The sequence below is a fragment of the Staurois parvus genome, unplaced genomic scaffold (assembly GCF_062004578.1).
Source record: "Staurois parvus isolate SC_StPar_1 unplaced genomic scaffold, SC_StPar_1.0 ptg000303l, whole genome shotgun sequence".
In the NCBI taxonomy this organism is placed as follows: domain Eukaryota; kingdom Metazoa; phylum Chordata; class Amphibia; order Anura; family Ranidae; genus Staurois; species Staurois parvus.
The window spans coordinates 15,688,423-15,707,538 of record NW_028318099.1 but is presented as its reverse complement, the minus strand read 5'-3'; the positions used below and the strand labels follow the sequence as shown (position 1 = coordinate 15,707,538).

The window sequence follows — 19,116 nt, the reverse complement described above, 5'->3', positions numbered from 1 at the left end:
CATTTTCTCAGTTAATGCAAAGTGTCATCTGACTGGACAAGGTGGAAAGGTGGGAGAGTGATGTCATGCTCTTGAAAATACAGCCTTTTCTGAATGGCTCCTGTGCCGAGTTAGCAACCGAGTTGGGCAGCCACTCGGCATGGAACCCGAAGGCTAGTGGAGATCGCTGTAGTAGCAATGCCTACAACTGTGATTTTCAGCTTCTTTGGGGGCACATATATACTTACAAGCTGGAACAGTGTAACTATGTACAGTTTCTATTTACCAGCAAGTGTCTTTAAGGTGTATGTCCAGCCAGAACATATTTTTGGTTAGAGTGTGGAAGTGTGGAAGGATTCGAACACCAAAAGAAATAGACAAGATTAAAAAAAATAAAATAAATAAATAAATATATATATATATATATATATATATATATATATATATATATATGAGTCTCTTTTACAGATTTATCCCTCACTTCCTGTCCAGTAACATTGTACTTACCAAGACAATAAGTGAAGGGAAATTTCTTGCAAAGAGCAGTAGAAACAGGACAGGGTTCTGGTCTGTTCTCACTCAATCCAATGCACACAAGAAATGTTTTGGCTAGACATAAACTTTAAGAACTCAAACAGAAACAAAACATAAAAACTCCAAAGGCCCCAACAATGTTAAACACTGACTCAGTGGCAACATGAATGCATCCAAGAGTGTTTTTTTGCTAATCTCTGTTATGTTAGGTAAATTCTTCACATATTCCACCACTAATGTGTCACCAACACTCTGCTATATACAATCAATTGTGACCTCTGCTGGCCATTCTTGGTACAGCTGTATACTAGGACTACAGAGACCATAACTGAATATAGCCTTGCAGCTAAAATAGCTTTTTCTGGTGGCTTAGGTAAAAAGAAAAAGGAATATATTGGTTAAACTATTACTGACCTGGAATTGGGGTAACAAGATGCTTTCTTGGAAGTGTGTCATATCTGGCAGGTCTAAGTGCAGGAGATGCCACTGTAATGCAAATACACAATACTGGCATTAGTACATTATATGGAATGACTTGGGATTAAAGTTGAAGTTTAGGTACACTTACCTATATTGAAGAATGTTCCCCATCCTGCAGGTGGTTCCTGTAAAAATCTCTCCAGTGATGCCTGGTCTTCTTCACAGCGCTAAACTTTCAGTGCTACGGGGATTATTAGCTTCAAGTCTACATTGCAGTACATTGAAGAAGGTTTCAACAGCCCCCACACTTTCCTCCCTCTCCTACAATAACAAAAGTCCTTCAAGGTTTTTAGAGAATGTAACACGTTCTGTAAATGGTGGTGGTGGGGGGGCTGATGAATGACAGGATCTTCTCCCCATTCAGAGAACGTGTTGCATTCTGTGAAAGTATTAAAAGGACTTTTGAAAGAAATGATGTCCTGATGAGCACCAGCCCCTTTCTCCTCTCTTCCATTGACAAACTTCAGCAAGGCTAGCCTTGAGGCTATTAACCCCTGCAGTGCTGGAAGTTCAGCACTGTGAAGAGGACCAGGCATCATTGGAGAGAAGATTTCTACAGGAACCATTAGCCTTCATTACAGGGAAAATATGTGACTATATATTTAATAACAAAAGCAAATCAGGGTGTAATCTCTTTACTTTGGCCTCTGCTGTTAGCTTCCCTCACCATCTCTCATTGCTAGAATTGGCATAAAAAACATTTGTAGACACAGACAGACACACTGATGACAGCTGTGAACTTTTTTCAGAGTAGCTACTATTTCTGTCATGGCAAAGGTCTGCTTTAAAAGTAAACGCACTGACCGTGGGATACATTGTGGGTGTTGTGTGTTCCTCTTTATTCATGCTCTGGCCATGTCCAACTAGTTATAGATTGTAAAGAATGCATTAAGAGCTTTTTACAGCACTCAGTGCATGGTTGACCTAATTAAATTAGATAAAAGCTGAAAAAGATTCTGGAATGAAATCTCTCATGGGAGCCTATGGATGGAATGTTACATTCTTAGAATATAGAACTTAAAGGAGAGCACCAGGAGGAAAGACAACACTTATACTGTATATACGGTTGCATACAAACATTCAAACCTGCAGCTGCACATTTTACTGATTTTCTAAGACAGAATTTAGCACAGGCTTCCCAGGGAAATGACACATCTATTTCTGGTAATTTTATTGTACATTTAATTCTGATGGCCTTTACTCTTACTTGCATAAGTAAGCAAACACTGAGGATACATTGTAAGGTATGATTTGGTAGCTGAATGTGTTTCTGGTATCCACTTCCCTGTGTCCATTTGGTTTTCTTTTATCTGCACTAATGTGTCTACTCTTGGTGGGCTTCAACACTGCACAATGTATATACTGTTCATCTTTAACTTTTTCAATTTTCGGGATGGCCTCATAGGCTATGCCTCTTAAAGTGGGGATCCTCAACAGCTTCATTTGTTTTTGGCATCCTTGTTTGGCCCAAAGATGTGTTTGTGATATCACCATGCCTCTGCCTTTACGCCAGCTTTACTTTTCTGCTGTCAGCCTGACTGCCTTTATCTTCTGCCTATATTCTTCTTGCAATTCAATATGCCTCTCTTCTAAATCCTTGCCTATGTTTGACTTTTTTTTCTAATACCGTGTTTCCCCGAAAATAAAACATCCTCCGAAAATAAGACCTACTTACAGGTTTCCTTCTGGGTGAAATATAAGGCATCCCCCCGAAAATAAGGCCTCCCTAGGCTCTGTCTCGGAATGAAAATTAATTTACCGTAAACTGGTTGCTAGGGCCACCCCGACTGGCGTCCAGCAACCAGTGACGTTAAGCGGAGTCCTGATGTCACTGCTGTGTGGAGGCGGAGCAGAGGTCGGAGTGAGCGGTGAGTGCGGGGCGGGAGAGAGGAGGAGACTTTCGCAGATGCGTGTAGAAGAACAGGAGGATCAGAGCAGACGGGACGTGGCGAAGGTGGTGAGTGCTGGTCTGTCTCTGGTGACACTGCCTGATGCTCGCGGCCGCCCTCATGATGACTGAAGGTTCTCAGTCAGTGGCAGACCGTGCTCCAGCCCAGGTCCAGGCCCCAGCCAGCCCAGTGACAGTCCCCAGGCAGGCCCCAGGGGGGAAATGTCTGATAAAGGGGTCGGGGGGATGTCAGTGAAGGTGTTCAGTGGCACAGGGGTGAGGGGAGGGGGATCACTTAAAATGACACAGGAGGATCAGAGGGGGCAATCAAAATGACACAGGGGTTACTAAAATGGTAATCCCCCCTCTGATTCTCCTGTGCCATTTTGATTCCCCCCTCTGATCCCCCCTGTGTCATTTTAAGTGACCCCCCACCGTACCGTATACAGGTAATAAATTTCCTTTATTTTCATTTAACAATAAATGTGTACCGTATTCTTCTTCATGGAAAAATAAGACATTCCCTGAAAATAAGACCTAGCGCATCTTTGGGGGCAAAAATTAATATAAGACACTGTCTTATTTTCAGGGAAACACGGTAATTCTACCTTGCCATAATATGTTCTGTTTCTGCTGCCACAGACTATCATATGACCACTTTTGTCTGGCCCTAAAAAGTTCACTGATAATTCTTTCTTGTATCCTACAAAGTCTTCTTCTCATGCTGCTGTTGCAATGACTCCAGGGCTGACCCTATAGGGCACAGGTGATGCTGGTGTTGCTTTCTTTCATATACAGCCATTGCCAACAAAGATATTCCAGGTCCAACCACAGCTGTAGCTGACTTTACAGTGCCATAGTTTCTCTGTCAAAGTGCTGCAAATGTGTGCAAAAGCTATTCAGCATGCCATGTAAAGGCCTCATGCACATAGGGCATTTTGCCATCTCTCCTAGATCCCTTTATTCCTGGCGGTGGCATTTTGACAGAAAAAAAATGCTTGGCGCATATAAAACACATGTAATGCATTTAGGTGCATCAAGCGCATAGGTGTTAATTCATTTAATTGACTAGAGTAATAAGTTGTTCTGGTCACTGAAATGAATTCACGCTCAAGCGCTAACCTGGCATAGCATTAAGGCCGTTTAGATGCGCCAAGCGTTTTTGTTTATCCAAAACACCACTGCTTCTAGATGGCAGCTGGATTTTACTTTTCCTTTAAACACCTAGGTGTGCATGGACACATAGGCACATATGGCATTCTTTTTTCTGCCTAACAGCCATGGTAAGGTCATCCAGTGTGCATGAGGCTGAATTTTTTTCTCTGCTGAAAAAAACCCATAAATTATTTATACTATCTATTTTACCTAATCTGGGAGAGGCAGAGTCTATATCTCTAATCTGTATTAGGCAGTTGTTACAGCAGCTGTTCATTAGGAAGAACAACCAGAGCACTTTAAAAAGTCCTAAAATATTACTTTATTTCAAGGAGCAAACAATGCTTACCTTAACATTTGAAGTTACAATAAACAAATCAAATAATAAAAAAAAATCCATCTTTGTAGAATCCTTTGTATATACCTTAGCCACTTTATGAAGATGAAGCTTGCACTATAGTTGCCCTGCGCTAGCTGATGTCTGAGTCATATATTAGCCAAGCGATTGTCTCCTCCAAAGTTTTAGTAAGAAGATCTGACACCAGCCTGAGGAATGTATAGCTGAAGATGTCTGCTAAACTGCTACATATTCACTCTAATGGCCCTTGACCTTGATTAAAGTTTAGCCCGACAATAGAGACATGACTGTTTTAATGTACAAAATATTGCTTTATTTCTGCCTTTGACAAATGAACACTTAATATGTAATTAGAAATGTGGTGCTATATTTAGAAAGAGCAATGGTTTTCATGTGGCTTCTAAAAAGCGCTAGCTCTATAAAGTGCTTCATTAGATGCTACTAGAGTATTGCACTCACTTGGGCATTGAGATTGAAAAAGTAAGTTTATAACTCAAACCCAGATTTGGTGTTCTTGAAATCCACAAGCTCAATGGGTTTTTAATAATACCTTTCTTTGATGTGTGAACATTCATTAACCAAAAAAAAATAACCTGTGCTGAGTTAGCTTAGGGGGTTAAATAACTTCTCACAAAACAAGGATTGCTGTACTTCCAGAGGTTCAAATCCCAGTCTTATTTCATTGATGTGCAGAACAGTTTTGCAAGGTGTGAATACTGAGTTTGTCATAACACAAACTCAAACTTCTACATTAGTGTCTCAAAAGATAATGGCTTCATGGAGATTTGAACTTGCAAACAAAGACTCATTGGAAGGTTAGACACATAACCCCTAAGCCATCAGCTCAGGTCTAGTGTAGGCTGCTACATAAACTCTATTGTTTATTGACTGGCTATGATTTATCATGAAATCCAACCTTTCATAAGCCAAACAAAATTCAGGTAGCGTTAGTGGAGCAGCCACAGCTCACAGGTTAAGTACTCTGACGGCCAGTGCAGCCATGGGAGACTTCCTGAAAGGCATGGGTTTGAATCCACAAGTCGGCCTTCACTGGTGAAGGAGCCACCACTTGCAGGTTAAGTACTCTGATGGTTGACATAGCCATGGGAGACTTCCTGAAACATAGGATCTTATCCTCATGTTGGCTCCTTGTAACCTTGGATAAGTCACTTTATCACACTGTGTCCCAGCTTTCTATCCTTAGATTCTAGGGCTCCAAAACTTGTGTGTCATATGCTGAACCTCATCAGCAAAGATTTATATAATATAAAGCTGCTCTGAGTAAGAGCAGCTGTTATAAAATACCACACACAATATATTCATCCTTGTATTTTGCATTTCTAGCAGCAGGTCAATCTCACAATGGAGCAATTGCCCAGATTCGAACCAGGATCAGCAACCAAGCCTTCATAGAGGTGTTGGTCCATAATCTGAGCACTTAACCTCTATGCCAGTCCTTTGGACAAGTGTTTCACCTCCATGTTGACTTATATGGTTTAAGATGGAGCAGCTCTACATTTAACACTCCAAGAGACTTACATTGCCATAGAATACAACAGCTAAAGAGCCAGCTTACAGGTTAGGTAACTTGTCCTCCCAGCAAGCATCTCTGTACTGTCAGAAGTTCAAATCCTAGCCTTGGCTTACCATTTTAAATGAGTCAGTGGGTGCAGTGCAATTTTTCACTGTGTGATTGTTGAGTGTAGAACTGAATCAAATCCACTAAGTTTACATATAAGTGTAAGTTATTTGTATTGATCACAGACATTTGTTTTAGTTCTTTAGCATAGTTTAGGCCGGTGATAAGATCTGGTTCTGTAGGTCTCATCCATCTGTCAGTTTGCCTCATATTGACACTATAGGTTTTATTTACTAAAGCTGGTTCACTCAGAATCTCATGCACTTCTGCAAAGAAACCAATCAGCTTACAGGTTTTTTTGCTAAAGCTTAACTGAACAAGCTGAGGTTAGAAGCCGATTGGCTACCATGCACAGGTGCATGAGATTCTGAGTGAGCCAGGTTTAATAAATAAACCCCTATATGTAATTTAGCATCCTATTTGCACCAACCAGGGACTGATCACCTTAAAAATGCAATGAAAAATTGCTAATAGTATGTAAGGGAGGATAAAAGTGTGTAGATCATGGGTGTCCAACCTTTTGACTTTCCTGAGCCACATTGGAAGAGGAGAAGAGAAATTGTTTTAGGCCACACAATATACACTAACAATAATGACAGCGGATGAGCAGAATTAGTTGGGCAGATCACAAGTTATCGATCACTGATATAGATAATGTACCTATCTATGTAATAAAACTTTATTTTTTTGTAATAGAGTAAAGAGTGCAACATAAAATTAGCGTGATATTGTGCACGGTTTTTGATGAACTAACACATTAATATCTGTTTCGATGGATGTAGTGGCAATTCTCAATGAATTCTCAAGGTGCTCATCAAATATTTTGGTTCTAATTTAGCCCTTCGTGTCTTCTATCCTTGAAAATAGCTGATCACATATATAGGTGCTGCCGAAAACGGAATACATGAATAAGGTGTGATTCTGAAGAGTAGGATATTTTTCTTTGGGAAGATAAAACTCATAAAAGTCCCTTAAAGAGACACTGTCAAATTTTTCTTCTGCGGCATGTGTTCCCTAAGTGTAAATACACTTTTACAAACAATTCCCAAAAAAAGCAACATTTTTAGGTAAGTTTTCAAGTTTGTGTTGGACCATGAGTTGGACAAGCCTGGTAAATGAGAAACGTTAGCAGTATTGTTGATTAGGCCACAAAGGAAAACTTCAACATAAGCTTCTTACTTTAGAGAAGAATTATATAAAAGAGTTTAAAATATAAAGTAAAATGGAAAAAACATGCATGCAGCACATCAAACACTGGCAGTTAAGGCCAGCTTAATGTAATGTAATCAAACTGATGATTGATGTTAAAATTAGGCATATAGCAATGATTTAGGGGAAAAAAATCTATTGAATAGTGCATAAAGCCAATCTATGGCCACCCTTTACCACAGTGAAAATATCATGGCCAGCATGTGTGTACCAAACTTCGCTTGTATGAACATGATCTAGCTTATTATCAGGAGGTTGAGGACGGAGTCCTTTACATGAACATCTAACACTTGGTACTGTGGTGATGTCAGTGTAGTAACAGCATTATACAATCACTGTTTTGCATAAACCCTGGATGAGGTTCTTTGACATGCAAGGATAGGACTGCTGATATCTGGCATTTTCTGTTTATGCTGTGATCAGCTGTGATCGGACACAGCTGGTCACATGGTAAAGGGTTGTTCTGATTGGCCCTTTACTGTGATCAGCTGTGTCCAAAGGACACAGCAATCACAGATAGCGGCTCATGCAAGCCCCAGGGGGTGTGCACGGGGCGTGGCTCTGGGAGGACATCCTTGGACGCCCTCCTAGAACTAGTCAACTGCGCTGCAGCCGTCAGAGCTTTTATCGCAAGCTAAAGGGTTGTTAGGGCAAGCCTGCAATGGTGTGCTGTGCTGCCATTGATTTTTGAATGGTACCCCAAAGCACCTCCAGAAGTTGCAGCATAACACATAATTCCTGAAATTCATATAGACTTGTGCAGACAGATTTTGCAAACGTGTCTCTCACGTCTTCTAAAAGTGGTGCAGAATATACCAAATTCATATACCTGTCTAGAACTTTTATTGAATTTGGCGCATGCTGCATCACTTCTTTCACAGATTTTGTGAAAGTGTCTCAAATGCATTCTGAGCCAGTTTCTCTCTATATGCCAAAAAAGAGCTGGTCTTTATTAGCTCCACTTTTGTAAGATACAAACTGTTGGTATTTTATTTGAATTTGCCAGATTCGGTGCACCTCAATGTAGAAGTGGCACATTATAGAGCTACCTGAATGTGGTGCACGAGTCGCTGTCAGAACCAAAAGCGTTGCATATGTTTCATGAATTTGGTGAAATACATTAACAAGCAGGATTAACGGTAGAGAAACTTGAAGAGCAACTTTATTGAATTCCCCCCAATGTGTGTTGCGATGCATTACTGGCCATTCATTTTAAATGGGCTGCCTAATGCATTGTGCTGCAATGCATACTACAGCATACTATTGCTGATGAGGTCATGTGGCTGCTTCTCAGAATCTTGTGTGTGCTGTGTACTCTCCATACCCCAGCGGAGTACAAACTCTCAATGGGATTAAATGCAGAGTGCACAGCGTACGTGTGGACTGGCACAGCCTTGTTGGTGATATCTCACAGGACTGGGGAAAGGTAAGTATGAGACTGGAGAAGCTTCAATAGAAGTGTAACTGCACAGTAAGGTTAAGAGTAACACTTGCTCAGAATGGTTTCAACAAATAGATAGGAATTCTGTGCGTAGTACTCTCCACCAGATTGCTTGAGGGATGTGCAGCACAGTGGCTAAATGGTTAGCACTTCCGCCTGGCAGTACTAGGGTTGTTGGTTCAAATCCCAACCACAGCACCACCTGCCTGGAGTTTGCATGTTCTCCATGTGCCTGTGTGGGTTTCCTCTGGGTACTCTGGTTTCCTCCCACACTCCAAAGACATGCTGGTAGGTGAATTGGATCCTGTCTAAATTGGTCCTAGTATGTATATGTATGAATGTGAGTTAGGGACCTTAGATTGTACGCCCCTTGAGAGTTAGGGACTGATGTGAATGTACAATATATATGTAAAGAGCTGTGTAAAATTGACAGCGCTATATAAGTACCTAAAATAAATAAAAATATGAGAAGCAATCCAAAATCCAGCAAAAAATAATGAATCAACTTTGGGTCCACTGATACTTTTAGTGTCCCACCTGATCTGTTCTTGAGGGCATCGTATGCTTCCATCTCCAGGGAAATAACCATACTATCAAACCTCCCGAGATCTGTGAGTGCAATCAACCCTCTGCAAAATAAATACAATAAAGATACTATAGGTAACACATAGATATGGGGTACAGTTCATCAATATACAGTAGGAGCACAAAATATATAAATATTTCATCTCTGCTGGGACACTGTATGGTTTTACATACCCAATCATTTAAAGAGCAACTCCAGTTTTAAAACATATCTTAAAAAAGCCTGGCTACTAGTTTGGTTCCTTTCTTAATTCTTTGTTCTGTAAGGACTTGCTGAAAAGTGTGAGCAATTTGCTTTGTAGCATATGAGCACATTTTCTTCAGCACTAGAAATGACTGCATAGTAATATTATCTCCCAATATTTACCGGAGTGCCTTTATTAAAAGGATAACTGCAAATAATAGTCTTACCTAATATCTCGTAAAAGCAGAAGCTTCTCAGGACGGTCCAGAATGGCGAGCAATGGTCTTACCAGATCTTCAATTCCTCCTTCCTGGATATACTGTACAAGAAAAAAAGGTAGTAAGTGAGGTCTACGAAGAATGACCAAATGTCAAAATACAGTCCATGTTCCATACAATATCTTTATTGTCTGTGATTTTATGTGACTTGTTTTACAGTTGAAGTATCGGAGAGTAAAATGACTCTGTACAAATAGAAATAATTTTTGGCACAAGGCTACAAACATCACTTTGCTTTGTCAGACAAACCATTTAAAGCTATTTCAATGGTCACATGATTTTGGTATGCATGCAAGGGAGCACCTTCTGTTAGATATTTGATATCTATGTATCTTAAATACTTGGCACCAAAAAATGTCACTTATGTGCCATAAGAAAAGTCTTTAAGATGAAATTATATGCTGCTGTCCAAATGACCATGATAAGTTATTACTGGGTGTACACAAGCATTTTTCACATTTGTGAAGCCCATTCAGTAACAAAGCACACAGCATAATTATATCGCTGGAGTTGCCATTCGGGGGGAGGTTTACTAAAACTGGTTCACTCAGAATCTGGTGTAGCTGTGCACGGTAGCCAATCAACTTTTAACTTCAGCTTGTTGATTTAAGCTTTAGCAATAAAACCTGGAAGCTGATTGGTTTCTATGCAGAAGTGCACCTGATTTTGTACTCTCCAGCTTTAATAAATAAACCCTATAGTGTTATACTGGCACTTCTTGTGTTTCTGAAGCCTGCTAATTGTTTACATCTAATTATTAAAAATAGTTAGCTATGCCACATAATCAATAATGATTTAAACTTAAAAAAAACCACACCATTCCAAATGACCTATTCAAGGAAGAGGCTTGCTTTGAAAGTCCATTTAAAAAAAGAACAGTTGCTTATATTTAAACTGCTTCGGTGGTAATTTGGCACCACCTACTGGCAAAAATGAAATAGGCAATTAGAAAGAGGAAATTACAAAATGTCATGCAGATCTACATATAATATAGTAAACCATGGATGTCCAACCTTTAGACTTTCTTGGGCAACACTGGAAGAAGAGGAATTGTTTTGGGCCACACAATATACATTAACAAGAAGAATAGCTGATGAGCAGAAAAAGTTGAGCAGATCACAAGTTGACAATCACCAATACAGATAGTGTACCTGAGTAAAAAAAATCTTCACTTTTTTTGTAACATCTTTTATTTTAAAAGTTAAAGAGGGCAACATAAAACTAGTGCGATATGTGACACTGTTTTTGATAAATTAACACACCAATATCTGGTTCGATGGATGTAGTAGCAATTTTCAATGAATTCGCAAGGTGCTCATCAGATATTTTGGTTCTAATTTTGCCCTTTGTGTGAAAATAGTTGCTCGCAGGTATCGGTGCTGCTGAAAAGTGATGACATGAATAAGGTGTGATTGTGAAAAGTGGGATATTTTTCTTTGGGAAGACAAAACTTATAAAAGTCCAGTAAAGAGGCGATGCCAAATTTTTCCTTGGCCACATGTATTTGTTAAGTGTAAACACATTTTTAAAAGTAATAATAAAAATACAATAGAGAAGTGAGCGCTCTCTAATCAGCAGCTGATCTCCGGGTTGTTCGATTGTTGGAAGGGAAGGCGTGAGTGAGGAGCTATTTATTTACAGAGCCCGCCTCATCCAGCCATATACTGAATCCAGAGAAGGGAGTTCCTGTAAGCAGGCACCTGCACCCATCCATCCTTAAAGGGACCTCTGGCCATCTGGATCCTTTTACTTTTCTGTGTGCCCCTGACAACACCACCTTGAGGGAGGATTATCCTTGTCCCAGACCAGATCCATATCCATAAAGGAGACCTCTACTGATTCATATAATGCGTATTTATATTACGCATCTGGTGAGTGTGTAATTTTACCACACTATTTGGAGCACCGCCACTGGATTTTTATTCCGCACCATTTATCTGCACAGACTGTCACCTTTATTTTTATTGAATATTTAATGTGGGACAGACTATCTTAATACTACTTTTAGCGCTGCACTTATTTGTATATGTTAAACACATTTTTACACACAAAAAAAAATTCTACATTTTTAAGTAAGTTTATGATTTTGCGTTGGGCCACATTCATAGCCGTTTTGGGCCACATGCAGCTCATGGGCTGGGGGTTGGACAAGCCTTTAGTAAATTAACTAAAGTTTGCCTTTTTCTTATATCATAGCAAACAGAATCTTATTAACTGTGTTTGTAAAGCAGTACACACAGACAATGACAGATTCCAGTTAAGTAAAGCTAAAGCTACAGATTTACTCATTTCACATTAACAGTCCACATTTCACATTAACAAGTCCTGAAACAGCATACATTTCTGTTATTCTAATTTGCATAATACACTTACCCCTACTCTATAGAACAGCAAAGGCCACATTCATATTTTTTCAATTTATTCCGAACAAGTGACCTAACCAAAATCCTCTGCTAAGAAGTCATCAGTGTGTCACCCTTACCAAATGACATTATGTCCTCAATAAAGCTGAACTCCAAGCAAATTGAAACAGACACATTATTGCAGTTTATTAATACATTTTTTAAAAATGTATATTGTGTGGTCCAAAACAATTCCTCTTTTTTTATGTATAAATTCAACTAGTGTAAGTACCTGAATTTAACTTGATGTCAGTGCGTGTATTTAGATGTTTGTCTGGAGTTTATCTTTAAAAGCAGTTTTGCTTTCAATAAAAATTTAAACCATGGAAAAAAATACATTTTATTTGTCTTGGTTGGCTAAAGGAAGCACATTTCCTTTCATTGTCAAACCTCTCCTGGAAGTATGGAGGATGGCTTGGTTGGTTATTACAGCAAAACATTTTTTCTGCTATAAGGCCATACACATCTATAAAGCACTTATGGGGAACCAGTCCACTTAAAAGTGATATCTTAATCAAGGATGAATGTTGGTGGGCTGAATTCTCCAATGATGTACATTATTTCTTAGAGACTTCAGACTTCTCTGACTCTGAAGGTCCCCACCCCCCATGAATTCCCATTCCTTAGCAATCTTTCAATTACATTTCCCATCCTGTAAAATACAGTGAGACACTTTTGTGATGGCAACAGAACATGGATGGATCTGGAATCTGAAGTTCAGAGATATGTTACTCTGAAGTATTTGGAAAATACAGGTGAAACTCGAAAAATTAGAATATCGTGCAAAAGTTCATTTATTTCAGTAATGCAACTTAAAAGGTGAAACTAATATATGAGATAGACTCATTACACACAAAGCAAGATAGTTCAAGCCGTGATTTGTCATAATTGTGATGATTACGGCTTACAGCTCATGAAAATCCCAAATCCACAATCTCAGAAAATTAGAATATTGTGAAAAGGTGCAATATTCTCGGCTCAAAGTGTCCCACTCTAATCAGCTAATTAAGCCATAACACCTGAAAAGGGTTCCTGAGCCTTTAAATGGTCTCTCAGTCTGGTTCAGTAGGAATCACAATCATGGGAATGACTGCTGACCTGACAGTTGTGTAGTAAACCATCATTGACACCCTCCATAAGGAGGGAAAGCCTCAAAATGTAATTGCAAAAGAAGTTGGATCTTCACAAAGTGCTGTATCAAAGCCCATTTATAGAAAGATATGTGGAAGGGAAAAGTGTGGAAGAAAAAGGTGCACAAGCAGCAGGGATGACCGCAGCCTGGAGAGGATTGTCAGGCAAAGGCCATTCAAAAGTGTTGGGGACTTTCACAAGGAGTGGACTGAGGCTGGAGTCAGTGCATCAAGAGCCACCACACACAGACGGATCCTGGTCATGAGTTTCAAATGTCGTATTCCTCTTGTCAAGCCGCTCCTGAACAACAAACGTCAGAAGCGTCTTACCTGGGCTAAAGAAAAACAGACCTGGTCTGTTGCTCAGTGGTCCAAAGTCCTCTTTTCTGATGAAGCAACGTTTACATCTCATTTGGAAACCAAGGACCCAGAGTATGGAGGAAGAATGGAGAGGCACACACTGCAAGATGCTTGAAGTCCAGTGTGAAGTTTCCAGCTTCTGTGTTGATTTGGGGAGCCATGTCATCTGCTGGTGTTGGTTCACTGTGCTTCATTAAGTCCAGGGTCAATGCAGCCGTCTACCAGGAGATTTTGGAGCACTTCATGCTTCCTTCTGCAGATGAGCTTTATGGGGATGCTGACTTCATTTTCCAGCAGGACTTGGAGGGACACTGCCAAAAGTACAAAAACCTGGTTCAATGACCGTGGGATTACTGTGCTTGATTGGCCAGCAAACTCGCCTGACCTGAACCCCATAGAGAATCTATGGGGCATTGCCAAGAGAAAGATGAGAGACATGAGACCGAACAATGCAGAAGAGCTGAAGGCCGCTATTGAAGCATCCTTTTCTTCCATAACACCTCAGCAGTGCCACAGGCTGATAGCTTCCATGCCACACCGCATTGAGACAGTAATTGCTGCAAAAGGGGCCCAAACCAAGTACTGAGTACATATGCATGCTTATACTTTTCAGAGGTCCGATACTGTTCTATGCACAATCCTTGTTTTATTGATTGCATGTAATATTCTAATTTTCTGAGATTGTGGATTTGGGGTTTTCATGAGCTGTAAGCCATAATCATCACAATTATGACAAATCACGGCTTGAACTATCTTGCTTTGCATGTAATGAGTCTATCTCATATATTAGTTTCACCTTTTAAGTTGCATTACTGAAATAAATGAACTTTTGCACGATATTCTAATTTTTTGAGTTTCACCTGTATGTAAAGCTTACTCAGTTCACCAGCATTTATGTACAACTAATATTGTTAGGTAGACTGACCCTTGAAGGATATCTCTTGTCCCATGGGGAAAGTAGCATATTGCATACATACCCTTCTACAGTGACGCAAGATAGCTACTACTTCATCCTCATTGAGCAGTTTTCTGGCCATGTCCTCAGTCACTGCCAGCTTGTCCTCTATAGACAGGTCTCCATTATAGATTGCATTCAGCTCCCTTTGAGCCCCAAAGAAGAATGGCCGATTACGTTCTTTGCCTACAAAATGTCAGATCATTAGTCATGGGCATATACAAATACTGTGCAAACGTTCACAATGTTAATTCACTGCAAACATAATCACTAGAAGTCGCCTGACCACCATGACCACAATGGGCACAGATGCCCTCATATCCCAGGAGTTGGATGAGGTCTGCGTACACTAATCAAGAGGCCTCCAAACACTATATGCGGTAGAGTTACTAAAACTGGTGCACTCAGAATTTGCTGAAGTTGTGCATGGTAGCCAGTCAGCTTCTAACCTCAAGTTGTTCAATTAAGCTTTGGCAATAAAACCTGGAAGCTGATTGGTTCTTATGCAGAGCTGCATCAGATTTTGCACTCTCCAGTTTTAGTAAATAACCCCGTGTGTCTTGGTTGATGTTTTTAATCTTTCTAACAGCAGAATTCACCCGTACCCTTACAGGTACAGTAGTGATGGATGGACATGTTCTGGAGTTTACTTAGGTCAAGAGTGATTAGGGCTTTTGAATACTGCTTTCAAAGTGAGCATGATGGAATTCTTGGTCATTCAGGAGCTACATTGGAACCTTTAAATGCAACTCTAAAATATCAAGACATGCAAAAAAACTCCCAAAAAGGAGTTTAGTTTAGTTTAGCATACAATGAACTAAAACAATAACAGTAAGGCTATGCTGCACAAGCACATATAAAGATGCATCAGTAGCAGAAATCAAATCAAATTCTGAAACAACTGCAGTATTTATACATTATTAGCAAGCAGGAAATTAAACAAAAAAGTATCTAAAAGAACAATAATAACCTACACTATTCCTGCTACAAAACCCAATATTCATTCTCTTGCAGAGCTACATTGACGACTGAAATTTTCAGCTTCTGACACTTTTGTGTATATCAGGTACCTGTGTTCTGGACTGCATGCTGATTATATTTCTGTTATTTTACAGACCTAAAACAAGCCTTAAATAACCTCTGTAGCTGAAAGTGCAGTGGAGAAATTCATCCTTATAATAGTTGTAAAGGCTGAAGGTTTTTTTTCTTCAGTGTGCAGGTCCTCCTTCAGCCCCCCAATAGTTACCTGATCCCGATCCGATGTGCATAAGAGCATCAGCTCTCTTAAGTCTCTCCCTCCTCATTGGCTGAGACACAGAGTGCCTCCAGAGCCCCTAGACAAAAAGAGATGGCTTGGGTTGAGCTTGCACAAGTGCCCCCAGAGTAAGTGACTTGCTCTGGGAGTACTCAGCAGGGGGGGGCCTGGAGCACCAGCGGGGGACCCGAGAAGAGGAAGATCGGGGCTGTTCTGTGCAAAACCTTGCACAGAGCAGGTAAGTATGACATGTTTGTTATTAAAAAAGCCAAATCTTTAGTATCACTTTAAAGTTCACAAGCAGAAGCACAGAAGTTAAAGTTCAAATCATTTGTCAGTAGCTCAGCTCACCCTGTTCCCCCTTCCAGCAGTGACATAACAGCCTTCTCATCTCACATGTACACAAAGAGCAGGAGCTCTGGGAAGGGAATCAGGGTGAACTGATCTGCTGAGAGAAGAACACAAATTACTTCAGTATCTCTCATGTGAACTTTGCAGATGAACTATGCTATAGTACCTGCAGCTATAGGGCATGTTGTAAAGTTCACTTTCGGCATGTTAAGAATATGTAAATACTTAAATATTCATAGCCTTGCCTAAGATTTACTTATAAAAACATAAAAGTATTTTTACATAAATAATTCATTTCAAGACATTCTTATATAATTGGTTGTTTTGAATCTTAGAATTTTTTGAATGAAAGCGCCAGACACACTCAGTAAAATTAGAGCTCTTAATCATTGTTGGCCTGGGCGATGACCTTCCCAAAGGACTGTCTGATGTACCTTATTTTGGTAGCCCTTGTATACTGATTTATTAGAGAGTCCACCAAACTCCAGTCTGAAGCTGCACCTAGTTATGAACATCCTATTCAGCCAATTCATCTTAGCAGTGCTATACATCTTTATATGTATTCTGTCTGAAACAAAGACATCACTCTTCACACACATTGTTAGCAAATTACCCTTTTTCAGGCTTCTGATCATAAATTTCTGAACAATGTTAACTAGAAAAAAACAGAAACAACATTACATGGATTAAAACAATCATTGAGAGTACCATCTGCAAAAAAAACAAAAAAAAAAGAGTAAAAAACACTCTTAAAGGGAAGCCCAATAGAGACCCAGCAACTGTCACTGCTGACCTCCTACTGAAAATTCTAGTCTGGCAATAATGCTGAATTTCTAATTTCAAAACATTCTGAGCCACTGACCTAGGACAATCATACAGCAAATACAGTCAGGTCTGCATGCATGTTCAAAGTCAGTTACTGAAAAAGAAATTAAGCCCTTACGCTAGGTTCTCACCTAAGTGTTTTCCGCAGCGTTTGGCAGAAACGCACTACAGTCCATTTAACATGATTTCCTATGGGACAGGTTCACATCTCCGCGTTTTCACCCGGTGTGTTTTTTGGAATGGGACAGGGACTTTTTTAAATGCAAAAAGTTGCATTTAGACTTCAAATGGAAAAGCTGCAGAAAAGCATGTAAAGCGTTTTTGCCACGTTTTTGATGCATTTTGTGTTTTAAATGTGCAAAAACTTAAAACGCACTACATAGGTGTGAACCTAGCCTTATATCAGTATGACAGCCAGTCAACTAGCCTTTTCAGATGGTGAGTCTCGGCAAAGCTTTCCTTTATTTTTATTTTTTTTATTTCTATTTAATACAGTACATACATATTATTCATATTATATAAAAAGTTTTTTATAATTAGAATTGCAATAGTAAGCTTCTGCAGACATGTCCTAAATGATATAAAACCGTGTAGAACATCTACTATGTGAGATGTAGTTAAATCAATAGAATGAGGTAATGGAGTGCTAGTAATAGATCTTGTACTGACGCTCCATGACCTCCTTCTATTGATCCATGATGTAAATCCCCATTTAGCTCTCCTTTATTATGTGAGCAGCCTACTGACTGTCTCTTATTTCATTATCAACAAAACATGATCTAGCCCCACCATACTCACCCATCCACTACCCAGCATGTAGTTATGTAGACAAAAGAATAAGCAACCGGGCGCTGCTGAAAAGACTGAGCAGGAATTCCCTTTATATATTATGCATAAATTATTGTCTCATCGATTTAATTCTTTGGTTGCTAATTAAAAAAAAAAAAAAAGAAGTGTACAGTAATATGCCTAGCTGATAAAGGCCCTGACAAATGGATGGCAGGAAAGTTAAACACAGTTCTATCCTGTAAAAAAATGTCATGGGAACTTCAATGGGAAACAAAGAACAGGTATTCAGTTGTACTGTTTGCTATCTCTTTAAATATTCCTATAGCATCAGAGTGCATTAGCTCCCATGTGATGTGGACTGGAAAGTCTTCTTATTGCAATCCAGGAGGAGCAGCAGTTGGGTTCTCTTCCCACCAACACTGGTCTAATGGAAAGAGCATAAAGGTCAATGTTCCATCAGTCTTACTATAGCTATTTATATCTTTACTTTTAGTTGATGTTGGCCAAGCTCTATAATCTACTGTCCTCATAGTGGATTTATCCTGCAATGGTTTTTACAACTCTTTAGAGCAGAACATTAGCTCGCTAAAAGTACACCTAAAGGGATTTGGAGGCAAATTAAATACAGGATCAGCATGGGAGAGCAGGTAAATTGGATTGTGCTCTAAATCCTCCTTACTAGTGACAGACTTAGCACAGCGCAAAGTGTCACTGTCCAGTTATGTGGGCCAATTCAAAATTTTGAAATGCAGCTGAAAAAAAAAGAAATTTAGAAGGGCATACACATTTCTTTTTTTTCCTTTGGTTTTCTCTAGTTATCTATAAGAATTCTGCATAACAAAATACTATATAAAGTACATATGATATTTTTACAAATGCATAGTGCACAAAATCTTCCTTCATGACCTCTTTATGTTGTGTATGGCATATGTGCCTCTGGCTGTATTCCTCTTCAGGGCCTGTTTATTATTTATTTCAGGTACTTATATAGTGCCATCAATTTATGCAGTGCTTTACATACAGTTGTGTTCAAAATAATAGCAGTGTGTTGAAAAAAGTGACTAAAGCTAAAAATCCTTCTAACAGCTTTTCTTTCCACACAAATGCATTGGGAACACTACACATTCTATTCCAAATCAAAACGAAGAAAAATATATCAAATTTGTCTTGTTCCTCTAAAGAAATTGAAGAAAAGTGAATATTAGACTGTTCAAAAAAATAGCAGTGTTTGTATTCTTCTTTACAAAGTCAAACATTCACTATATAAACTGAAAAATGTTTGAAGATTTTGCTTTCCTTTGAATCACTTCATTAATATT

At 39.3% G+C, this 19,116-nt stretch overlaps 1 protein-coding gene across 1 annotated transcript in view; it reads right to left on the bottom strand.

Annotated features, from left to right (window-relative positions):
- Positions 1-19,116, bottom strand: part of PDZD7 (PDZ domain containing 7) — a 77,813-nt gene that overhangs the window by 19,374 nt on the left and 39,323 nt on the right. Inside the window, exons 9-13 of the mRNA XM_089683110.1 lie at positions 16,797-16,838; positions 14,600-14,763; positions 9,680-9,771; positions 9,221-9,312; positions 928-999 (exon numbers count right to left, since the gene is read on the bottom strand). Of these exons, the coding sequence (XP_089539236.1) occupies positions 928-999; positions 9,221-9,312; positions 9,680-9,771; positions 14,600-14,763; positions 16,797-16,838 (462 nt within the window). The remainder of the gene's footprint in view (positions 1-927; positions 1,000-9,220; positions 9,313-9,679; positions 9,772-14,599; positions 14,764-16,796; positions 16,839-19,116) is intronic.